This window comes from Oncorhynchus mykiss, chromosome 5, assembly GCF_013265735.2.
Source record: "Oncorhynchus mykiss isolate Arlee chromosome 5, USDA_OmykA_1.1, whole genome shotgun sequence".
Taxonomy (NCBI): domain Eukaryota; kingdom Metazoa; phylum Chordata; class Actinopteri; order Salmoniformes; family Salmonidae; genus Oncorhynchus; species Oncorhynchus mykiss.
The window spans coordinates 7,918,826-7,931,067 of record NC_048569.1 but is presented as its reverse complement, the minus strand read 5'-3'; the positions used below and the strand labels follow the sequence as shown (position 1 = coordinate 7,931,067).

Here is a 12,242-nt window from a genome sequence, read left to right as displayed (position 1 = left end):
TATAGAAACACCTGATGTAACGTCAGGTACGACTATAGAAACACCTGATGTAACGTTGGATACGACTATAGAAACACCTGATGTAACGTTGGATATGACTATAGAAACACCTGATGTAACGTTGGATATGACTATAGAAACACCTGATGTAACGTCAGGTACGACTATAGAAACACCTGATGTAACGTTGGATACGACTATAGAAACACCTGATGTAACGTTGGATATGACTATAGAAACACCTGATGTAACGTCAGGTACGACTATAGAAACACCTGATGTAACGTTGGATACGACTATAGAAACACCTGATGTAACGTCAGGTACGACTATAGAAACACCTGATGTAACGTTGGATACGACTATAGAAACACCTGATGTAACGTTGGATACGACTATAGAAACACCTGATGTAACGTTGGATACGACTATAGAAACACCTGATGTAACGTTGGATACGACTATAGAAACACCTGATGTAACGTTGGGTACGACTATAGAAACACCTGATGTAACGTTGGATACGACTATAGAAACACCTGATGTAACGTTGGATACGACTATAGAAACACCTGATGTAACGTTGGATACGACTATAGAAACACCTGATGTAACGTTGGATATGACTATAGAAACACCTGATGTAACGTTGGATACGACTATAGAAACACCTGATGTAACGTTGGATACGACTATAGAAACACCTGATGTAACGTACGACTAAGCTGTGCTTCTCTTTTCCTCATGAACTTTTATGTTGTTTTTGTTTTTGCCAGATTTGAATATGTATTCAGTTTGATAGGGGAGGTTACTAGATTTAACAGTAGAATGTCTCTCCAGCAGTGTGTTTGATAGTGGAGGTTACTAGATTTAACAGTAGAATGTCTCTCCAGCAGTGTGTTTGATAGTGGAGGTTACTAGATGTAACAGTAGAATGTCTCTCCAGCAGTGTGTATGATAGTGGGGGTTGATAGAGGTAACATTTCAGACCGGTATCCCATTACAGTTTTTGTGTAGCGCCCAATGTTGTGTCCCCTCTTCCCCTCCCCCTCCTCCTCCTTATCCTCCTCTCTAATTTTTAGTCTTCTGTCTTTCTCGTTCTGGTCTTTTTTACTCCGATTCCCCGGGGCCACATACACTGTCAATCTGCGTTAGGCTCTATTGGTCGGCCCGGCAACACAATATCTCCCCTCGGGAACGATCCGTGGTCACAATGTGGTCGACCTCCCGACCGTGGAAGTCAGGGGAGCCCGACTGAGGCTCCTCTTTCATGTCTGACCAGTTTGTGTGTGGTGACCCCAAGAGGGAGAGTTCTTGCGCACTAACTGCTAGTGGTTAGACTCTAACCAAGGAAAAATACACAGCAAACCAATTATAGGTCTTTATTGGACTAGAAGTTGGCCTCAAAATCCCCAAAGAGAAAGAAATGTGATTGTGCAGAGACATGGAGAGAGGGCAAAAGGAAAACTAGTAATTCAAAAGGGTTTATTTTAAGTCAGTGTCTTAAGTAAGTTTAAATGTTTAAATGTAAGGGGGGCATATGTGTAATGTGTGAAATCAAACCAATCAGACATAAAGGGTGTATTTCAGTGAGAACGTGACGCTCTGCCAAAATGTAACACGTTTCCGAGGAACGCTCGCGTAACAATGGCGTGAACGTGGCCTTGTGGGTCATAATTAGATTCTGCAGCTTCACTGTCTAGCACGGCCGACATCACCTTCTCTTTTTCTCCACATCATTCTGAGAAATGTATTTTTGGTGTTTTAGAGACATTTTAAATGCGATCCAGATTATTTTTTGTGTGGAGGGGGGTTTTGTGGAAACCGAATTCTTCTCTCGTATGGATTTCTTCAGTATGGATTTCTTCAGTTTGGCGTTACAAATGTAGTTGACACCAGTCTTTATTTCATTTAGGATAACTGAGGCGGCGGTTAGGCTAGAAAGTCTTAATGATGCCCCTCGAATGTAACTGTAGTCATATAAGCCGTTTCTATTTTAATCCAACCCTTTCTGTTTTGATTTCATATCTATATTTGTCCTCTTCAATCATTTGTATTTAATGTGAAACTACTATAATTCAGTCCTAGAGTACCAATCATTTTATTCCGACTTGAAATACACTTTGTCTGTCTGTCAGTTTCTCTTTCTCTCTGTCTGTCTGTCGGTTTCTCTATATCTGTCTGTCTGTCTCTCAGTTTCTCTCTCTCTCTGTCTGTCTGTCTGTCTGTCAGTTTCTCTCTCGCTCTGTCTGTCTCTCAGTTTCTCTCTCTCTGTCTGTCTGTCTGTCTGTCAGTTTCTCTCTTTCTCTGTCTGTCTGTCAGTTTCTCTCTCTCTCTGCCTGTCTGTCAGTTTCTCTCTCTCAATTCAATTCAATTCAAGGGCTTTATTGGCATGGGAAACATGTGTTAACATTGCCAAAGCAAGTGAGGAGTGCCAGTTTCTCTCTCTCTCTCTCTGTCTGTCAGTTTCTCTCTCTGTCTGTCTGTCTTTCAGTTTCTCTCTCTCTCTGTCTGTCTGTCAGTTTCTCTATATCTCTCTGTCTGTCTGTCTGTGATCTGTCTGTCTGTCACTTTCTCTCTCTGTCTGTCTGTCTGTCAGTTTCTCTCTCTCTCTCTGTCTGTCAGTTTCTCTCTCTCTCTGTCTGTCAGTTTCTCTCTCTCTCTCTCTGTCTGTCTGTCTGTCTGTCAGTTTCTCTATATCTCTCTGTCTGTCTGTCTGTCTGCCAGTTTCTCTCTCTCTCTCTCTGTCTGTCAGTCTGTTTCTCTGTCTGTTTTTTCTCTCTGTCTGTCTGTGATCTATCTGTCAGTCTGTCTGTGATCTATCTGTCAGTCAGTCTGTCTGTCTGTCTGTCTGTCTGTCTTTGATCTGTATGTCTGTGATGTTTGTCTCTCTGATCTATCTGTCAGTCTGTGATCTGTCTGTCTGTCTGCCAGTTTCTCTCTCTCTCTCTCTGTCTGTCAGTCTGTTTCTCTGTCTGTTTCTCTCTCTGTGATCTGTCTGTCTTTTTCTCTGTCTGTCTGTCAGTCTGTCAGTCAGTCAGTCAGTCAGTCAGTCAGTCAGTCAGTCAGTCAGTCAGTCAGTCAGTCAGTCAGTCAGTCAGTCAGTCAGTCTGTCTGTCTGTCTGTCTGTCTGTCTGTCTGTCTGTCTGTCTGTCTGTCTGTCTGTCTGTCTGTCTGTCTTTGATCTGTCTGTCTGTCTGTGATCTGTCTGTCTGTGATGCCTGTCTGATCTGCCTGTCTGATCTGCCTGTCTGTCTGTGATGTCTGTCAGTCTGTGATCTGTCTATATGTGATCTTTCTGTCTGTCTTTGATCTGTCTGTCTGTCTGTCTTTGATCTGTCTGTCTGTCTGTCTTTGATCTGTCTGTCTTTGATCTGTCTGTCTGTATGTCTGTGATGTTTGTCTGTCTGTCTGTCTGTGATCAGTCTGTGAAATGTCTGTCTGTGATCTGTCTGTCTGTCTGTCAGTCTGTGATCTGTCTGTCTGTGATCTGTCTGTCAGTCTGTGATCTGTCTGTCAGTATGTGATCTGTCTGTCAGTATGTGATCTGTCTGTCTGTCAGTCTGTGATCTATCTGTCAGTCTGTGATCTGTCTGTCAGTCTGTGATCTGTCTGTCTGTCAGTCTGTGACCTGCCTGTCTGTCAGTCTGTGATCTGTCTGTGATCTGTGTTTGTGTCTCTCTCTCCCTGTTCATCTAACTGCCTCTGATCTTTCCTGCTGCTCTGGCTACCTGTATAATTGCTATCTTAATCTGGTTTTGTGTTGTGTGCGTGCGTGTGTTTGGGTGTGTGTGCTTGCGTACTTGCGTCTGTCTGTGTGTGTGTGTGTGTGTGTGTGTGTGTGTGTGTGTTCCAGACATCGATGAATGTAGCAGTGTGGAGAACCTGTGCCAGAGGAACGCTGACTGTATCAACAGCCCTGGGAGCTACCGCTGTGAATGCTCAGAGGGCTTCAATCTCTCCCCCATAGGAGCCTGCAACGGTGAGACAACAGACACTCCTCACAAATCCCACACATGCTACATCCCTCATGTACCCTATTCCCTACATACTATGTGCACTGAACAGGGCTCATATGGCTCTGGTCAAAAGTAGTGCACTATATAGGGAATAGGGTCACATTTGGGATGTAAATGAAAGTGATTCTCACCAATGTGTCTTTGTCCTGGTGTGACCTATCAGACCAGCTGTAGCCTTTTACTGCTAAAGTCCAGATGCACTGTGGACAGGCAGCGACCGCCAACACCATATTTACCCAATGTCTCGCCCCAGTGTGATCCTTGGCAGGCCCGGGGCTCTGCCTTGTAAAAGAGCACTTAGCTGCATGTCTGGAGGATTACCTAATGCACCCTGTGGCCTTGACCTGGTCTTATCTGGAGGATTACCTAATGCACCCTGTGGGCTTGACCTGGTCTTATCTGGAGGATTACCTAGTGCACCCTGTGGCCTTGACCTGGTCTTATCTGGAGGATTACCTAATGCCCCCTGTGGTCTTGACCTGGTCTTATCTGGAGGATTACCTAATGCCCCCTGTGGTCTTGACCTGGTCTTATCTGGAGGATTACCTAATGCCCCCTGTGGTCTTGACCTGGTCTTATCTGGAGGATTACCTAGTGCACCCTGTGGTCTTGACCTGGTCTTATCTGGAGGATTACCTAATGCACCCTGTGGTCTTGACCTGGTCTTATTCCCCTCTCTCTCTCTCTCTCTCTCTCTCTCTCTCTCTCTCTCTCTCTCTCTCTCTCTTCTTCTTCTCCTCCTCCTACCGTTGGGAAGACCGCAACGAGTGTCTGGAGATCACCAACGTGTGTAGCCATGGCGAGTGTGTGGACATCCAGGGTGGCTACGAGTGCAGGTGCCACCACGGCTTCAAGGCTACGCCCAACCGCAAGATGTGCACGGGTGAGAGCTTTCTAGAAAACACTTCAGGCTCTCGCTTTCAATGGAGGCCAATGTAATCAATCAATGAAATGGCGGCAGGGTAGCCTAGTGGTTAGAGTGTTGGACTAGTAACTGAAAGGTTGCAAGTTCAAATCCCCTGAGCTGACAAGGTACAAATCTGTTGTTCTGCCCCTGAACAGGCAGTTAATCCTAGGCCGTCATTGAAAATAAGAAATTGTTCTTAACTGACTTGCCTAGTTAAATAAAGGTTAAATAAAAGAAATAAAGAAATAATCAATCTCAAAATGGAGACCATTCCGAATACCATTTTCACCTTCTGTTTTGGAATATTGTGGTTGTCCTGAAATGTTTCTGGCCTTTAGATATGTTTGGTTACTTTTAAGATCATGTCTATGCACTCCATTTGTGATAATTGACTGAAATATTTTGTAGCGTTACAACATTATCATTTTAGTCGTACCTGTCTCCAGATGTTGATGAGTGCGAGCGGTTGCCTTGTCGCAACGGAACCTGCAAGAACACAGTGGGCTCCTTCAACTGTCTGTGTCACACTGGGTTTGAGTTCTCACACCACAACGACTGCATGGGTGAGCACCACTGTCCCCTGGTTCATCTAATGATTTCTGCCCCCCCCCCCCCCCCCCCCCCCCCCCTGTTCTAGGCATGTCCTTTGAGGTTTTACACCCTAAAATAAATACTTTATGACAAATACATTTTCAAAAATATCTTTAGAAATAAACCTGCAACCTAAAGGGCAACTTCTCTTTTTTTGGAATATAACTTGTATTCACTCTTGTATTGATGTGCTGTTTTGTGTTGTGGTTGGCAGATATTGACGAGTGTCAGACATCCTTTGGCACGCTGTGCAGGAAAGGCCAGTGTATCAACAGTGTGGGCTCCTTCCAATGTCTGTGTGAGGAGGGCTACAAGCTAACCCCTGATGCCAAGAATTGTATGGGTAAGAACTGTCCTACTATACTGTATGGGTTATGATCTGTCCTACTCTACTGTATGGATAAGATCTGTCCTACTGTATAGATAAGAACTATCCTACTGTGTGGATAAGAACTGTCCTACTGTATAGATAAGAACTGTGCTACTGTATAGATAAGAACTGTCCTACTGTATAGATAAGAACGGCCCTACTGTATAGATAAGATCTGTCCTACTGTATAGATAAGAACTGTCCTACTCTACTGTATGGATAAGATCTGTCCTACTGTATAGATAAGAACTATCCTACTGTGTGGATAAGAACTGTCATACTGTATAGATAAGAACTGTCCTACTCTACTGTATGGATAAGATCTGTCCTACTGTATAGATAAGAACTATCCTACTGTGTGGATAAGAACTGTCCTACTGTATAGATAAGAACTGTGCTACTGTATAGATAAGAACTGTCTTACTGTATAGATAAGAATGGCCCTACTGTATAGATAAGAACTGTCCTACTGTATAGATAAGAACTGTCCTACTGTATAGATAAAAACGGTCCTACTGTATAGATAAGAGCTGTCCTACTGTATAGATAAGAACTGTCCTACTCTACTGTATAGATAAGAACTGCCCTACTGTATAGATAAGAACTGTCCTACTGTATAGATAAGAACTGTCCTACTGTATGGATAAGAACTGTCCTACTGTATAGATAAGAACTGTCCTACTGTATAGATAAGAACTGTCCTACTGTATGGATAAGAACTGTCCTACTGTATAGATAAGAACTGTCCTACTGTATAGATAAGAACTGTCCTACTGTATGGATAAGAACTGTCCTACTGTATAGATAAGAACTGTCCTACTGTATAGATAAGAACTGTCCTACTCTACTGTATAGATAAGAACTGTCCTACTGTATAGATAAGAACTGTCCTACTGTATAGATAAGAACTGTCCTACTCTACTGTATGGATAAGAACGGTCCTACTGTATAGATAAGAACTGTCCTACTGTATGGATAAGAACTGTCCTACTGTATAGCTAAGAACTGTCCTACTGTATAGATAAGAACTGTCCTACTCTACTGTATAGATAAGAACTGTCCTACTGTATAGATAAGAACTGTCCTACTCTACTGTATAGATTATAACTTTCCTACTGTATGGATAAGAACTGTCCTACTGTATAGATAAGAACTGTCCTACTGTATAGATAAGAACTGTCCTACTCTACTGTATAGATAAGAACTGTCCTACTGTATAGATAAGAACTGTCCTACTGTATAGATAAGAACTGTCCTACTCTACTGTATGGATAAGAACGGTCCTACTGTATAGATAAGAACTGTCCTACTGTATGGATAAGAACTGTCCTACTGTATAGCTAAGAACTGTCCTACTGTATAGATAAGAACTGTCCTACTCTACTGTATAGATAAGAACTGTCCTACTGTATAGATAAGAACTGTCCTACTCTACTGTATAGATTATAACTTTCCTACTGTATGGATAAGAACTGTCCTACTGTATAGATAAGAACTGTCCTACTGTATAGATAAGAACTGTCCTACTCTACTGTATAGATAAGAACTGTCCTACTGTATAGATAATAACTGTCCTACTGTATAGATAAGAACTGTCCTCTACTGTATAGATAAGAACTGTCCTACTGTATAGATAAGAACTGTCCTCTACTGTATAGATAAGAACTGTCCTCTACTGTATAGATAAGAACTGTCCTACTGTATAGATAAGAACTGTCCTACTGTATAGATAAGGACTGTCCTCTACTGTATAGATAAGAACTGTCCTACTGTATGGATAAGAACTGTCCTACTGTATGGATAAGAACTGTCCTACTGTATGGATAAGAACTGTCCTACTGTATAGATAAGAACTGTCCTACTGTATGGATAAGAACTGTCCTACTGTATGGATAAGAACTGTCCTACTGTATGGATAAGAACTGTCCTACTGTGTAGATAAGAACTGTCCTACTGTATAGATAAGAACTGTCCTACTGTATAGATAAGAACTGTCCTACTGTGTAGATAAGAACTGTCCTACTGTATGGATAAGAACTGTCCTACTGTATAGATAAGAACTGTCCTACTGTATGGATAAGAACTGTCCTACTGTATAGATAAGAACTGTCCTACTGTATAGATAAGAACTGTCCTACTGTGTAGATAAGAACTGTCCTACTGTGTAGATAAGAACTGTCCTACTGTATGGATAAGAACTGTCCTACTGTATAGATAAGAACTGTCCTACTGTATGGATAAGAACTGTCCTACTGTATAGATAAGAACTGTCCTACTGTATAGATAAGAACTGTCCTACTCTACTGTATAGATAAGAACTGTCCTACTGTATAGATAAGAACTGTCCTACTGTATAGATAAGAACTGTCCTCTACTGTATAGATAAGAACTGTCCTACTGTATAGATAAGAACTGTCCTCTACTGTATAGATAAGAACTGTCCTCTACTGTATAGATAAGAACTGTCCTACTGTATAGATAAGAACTGTCCTACTGTATAGATAAGAACTGTCCTACTGTATAGATAAAAACGGTCCTACTGTATAGATAAGAGCTGTCCTACTGTATAGATAAGAACTGTCCTACTGTATAGATAAGAACTGTCCTACTGTATGGATAAGAACTGTCCTACTGTATAGATAAGAACTGTCCTACTGTATAGATAAAAACTGTCCTACTGTATAGCTAAAAACGGTCCTACTGTATAGATAAGAGCTGTCCTACTGTATAGATAAGAACTGTCCTACTGTATAGATTAGAACTGTCCTACTGTATAGATAAGAACTGTCCTACTGTATAGATAAGAACTGTCCTACTCTACTGTATAGATAAGAACTGCCCTACTGTATAGATAAGAACTGTCCTACTGTATAGATAAGAACTGTCCTACTGTATGGATAAGAACTGTCCTACTGTATGGATAAGAACTGTCCTACTGTATAGATAAGAACTGTCCTACTGTATGGATAATAACTGTCCTACTGTATAGATAAGAACTGTCCTACTGTATAGATAAGAACTGTCCTACTGTATAGATAAGAACTGTCCTACTGTATAGATAAGAACTGTCCTACTGTATAGATAAGAACTGTCCTACTGTATAGATAAGAACTGTCCTACTGTATGGATAAGAACTGTCCTACTGTATAGATAAGAACTGTCCTACTGTATAGATAAGAACTGTCCTACTCTACTGTATAGATAAGAACTGTCCTACTGTATAGATAAGAACTGTCCTACTGTATAGATAAGAACTGTCCTACTGTATAGATAAAAACTGTCCTACTCTACTGTATAGATAAGAACTGTCCTACTGTATAGATAAGAACTGTCCTCTACTGTATAGATTAGAACTGTCCTACTGTATAGATTAGAACTGTCCTACTGTATAGATAAGAACTGTCCTACTGTATGGATAAGAACTGTCCTACTGTATGGATAAGAACTGTCCTACTGTATAGATAAGAACTGTCCTACTGTATAGATTAGAACTGTCCTACTGTATAGATAAGGACTGTCCTACTGTATGGATAAGAACTGTCCTACTCTACTGTATAGATTAGAACTGTCCTACTGTATGGATAAGAACTGTCCTACTGTATAGATAAGAACGGTCCTACTGTATAGATAAGAACTGTCCTACTGTGTAGATAAGAACTGTCCTACTGTATAGATAAGAACTGTCCTACTGTATGGATAAGAACTGTCCTACTGTATGGATAAGAACTGTCCTACTGTATAGATAAGAACTGTCCTACTGTATAGATAAAAACTGTCCTACTCTACTGTATAGATAAGAACTGTCATACTGTATAGATAAGAACTGTCCTACTCTACTGTATAGATAAGAACTGTCCTACTCTACTGTATAGTTAAGAACTGTCCTACTATACTATATAGATCAGATCTGTCCTACTCTAATTTATGGATAAGAACTGTCCTACTCTACTGTATAGATAAGAACTGTCCTACTCTACTGTATAGATAAGAACTGTCCTACTGTATAGATAAGAACTGTCCTACTCTACTGTATAGATTAGAACTGTCCTACTGTATAGATAAGAACTGTCCTACTGTATAGATAAGAACTGTCCTACTGTATAGATAAGAACTGTCCTACTGTATAGATAAGAACTGTCCAACTGTATAGATAAGAACTGTCCTACTGTATAGATAAGAACTGTCCTACTCTACTGTATAGATAAGAACTGTCCTACTGTATAGATAAGAACTGTCCTACTGTATAGATAAGAACTGTCCTACTGTATAGATAAGAACTGTCCTCTACTGTATAGATTAGAACTGTCCTACTCTACTGTATAGATAAGAACTGTCCTACTCTACTGTATAGATAAGAACTGTCCTACTCTACTGTATAGATAAGAACTGTCCTACTCTACTGTATAGATAAGAACTGTCCTACTGTGTAGATAAGAACTGTCCTACTCTACTGTATAGATAAGAACTGTCCTACTGTATAGATAAGAACTGTCCTACTGTATGGATAAGAACTGTCCTACTGTATAGATAAGAACTGTCCTACTGTATAGATAAGAACTGTCCTACTGTATAGATAAGAACTGTCCTACTGTATAGATAAGAACTGTCCTACTGTATGGATAAGAACTGTCCTACTGTATGGATAAGAACTGTCCTACTGTATAGATAAGAACTGTCCTACTGTATAGATAAGAACTGTCCTACTGTATAGATAAGAACTGTCCTACTGTATAGATAAGAACTGTCCTACTGTATGGATAAGAACTGTCCTCTACTGTATAGATAAGAACTGTCCTACTGTATAGATAAGAACTGTCCTACTGTATAGATTAGAACTGTCCTACTGTATAGATAAGAACTGTCCTACTGTATAGATAAGAACTGTCCTACTGTATAGATAAGAACTGTCCTACTGTATGGATAAGAACTGTCCTCTACTGTATAGATAAGAACTGTCCTCTACTGTATAGATAAGAACTGTCCTACTGTATAGATAAGAACTGTCCTACTGTATAGATAAGAACTGTCCTACTGTATAGATTAGAACTGTCCTACTGTATAGATAAGAACTGTCCTACTGTATAGATAAGAACTGTCCTACTCTACTGTATAGATAAGAACTGTCCTACTGTATATATAAGAACTTTCCTACTGTATAGATAAGAACTGTCCTACTGTATAGATAAGAACTGTCCTACTGTATAGATAAGAACTGTCCTACTCTACTGTATAGATAAGAACTGTCCTACTGTATAGATAAGAACTGTCCTACTGTATGGATTAGAACTGTCCTACTGTATAGATAAGAACTGTCCTACTGTATAGATAAGAACTGTCCTCTACTGTATAGATAAGAACTGTCCTCTACTGTATAGATTAGAACTGTCCTACTGTATAGATAAGAACTCTCCTACTGTATAGATAAGGACTGTCCTACTGTATGGATAAGAACTGTCCTACTCTACTGTATGTCGTTCACGGTGGTAGGCTACTTTAACATGAGGGGTACTCAGCTTCGTAACATATTTCTAATGTAATAAATATTATTCAATCTATTATTGGGATGATATAGCTATTTTTGGTAACACTTAACAATGAGGTCACCTTTACCTATGTTTTTCAATAGTTATTGTAAACTGTTACTGCTGTTTCTTAATGATTATTGCCATTAACCAAAGGTGAGTATGTCAAGGTATGATGGATAAAATATTTTCAAAACATTTCCACGGTAAAGTTCTGATATTTTAACCTGGTGTTTCACACATTACCCTACTATTTGTCCTCCCAACTCGTTTCCTCATTTTCTCCAGATGTGAACGAGTGTATGATCTTCCCCGGGACATGCACTCCTGGAACCTGCCAGAACCTGGACGGCACCTTCCGTTGTCTCTGTCCCCCGGGCTACATAGTCCAGAACGAGCAGTGTATAGGTGAGGTCTACATCCGCTACATAGTGGTTGGAAAAAATGTATTTGACCAAATACAATGCTTTTTCTCTGGTAACAAATTAACAACAGACTTTCTGGCATGCTTATAGAGAAGGGCACTCAACATGTACTGCACCGATACTAGTGATTGAGGATTGGTTGGAAGAAATTGATAATAAGAAGATTGTGGGAGCTGTACTGTTAGATTTCAGTGCAGCCTTTGATATTACTGACCATACGCTGTTGTTGAGAAAACTTAAGTGCTATGGCTTTTCAACCTCTGCCATATCGTGGATTCAGAGCTATCTATCTAATAGAACTCAGAGGGTTTTCTTTAATGGAAGCTTCTCTAATGTCAAACATGTAAAGTGTGGTGTACCGCAGGGCAGCTCTCTAGGCCCTCTACTCTTTTCTATTTTTACCAATGA

The 12,242-nt window shown here is 40.4% G+C and overlaps 1 protein-coding gene across 1 annotated transcript in view; it reads left to right on the top strand.

Annotated features, from left to right (window-relative positions):
- Window positions 1-12,242, top strand: part of LOC110524943 (fibrillin-2) — a 322,130-nt gene that overhangs the window by 273,451 nt on the left and 36,437 nt on the right. The window contains exons 44-48 of the mRNA XM_036976697.1: window positions 3,857-3,982; window positions 4,777-4,902; window positions 5,373-5,489; window positions 5,732-5,860; window positions 11,698-11,817. Coding sequence (XP_036832592.1) covers window positions 3,857-3,982; window positions 4,777-4,902; window positions 5,373-5,489; window positions 5,732-5,860; window positions 11,698-11,817 — 618 coding nt within the window. The remainder of the gene's footprint in view (window positions 1-3,856; window positions 3,983-4,776; window positions 4,903-5,372; window positions 5,490-5,731; window positions 5,861-11,697; window positions 11,818-12,242) is intronic.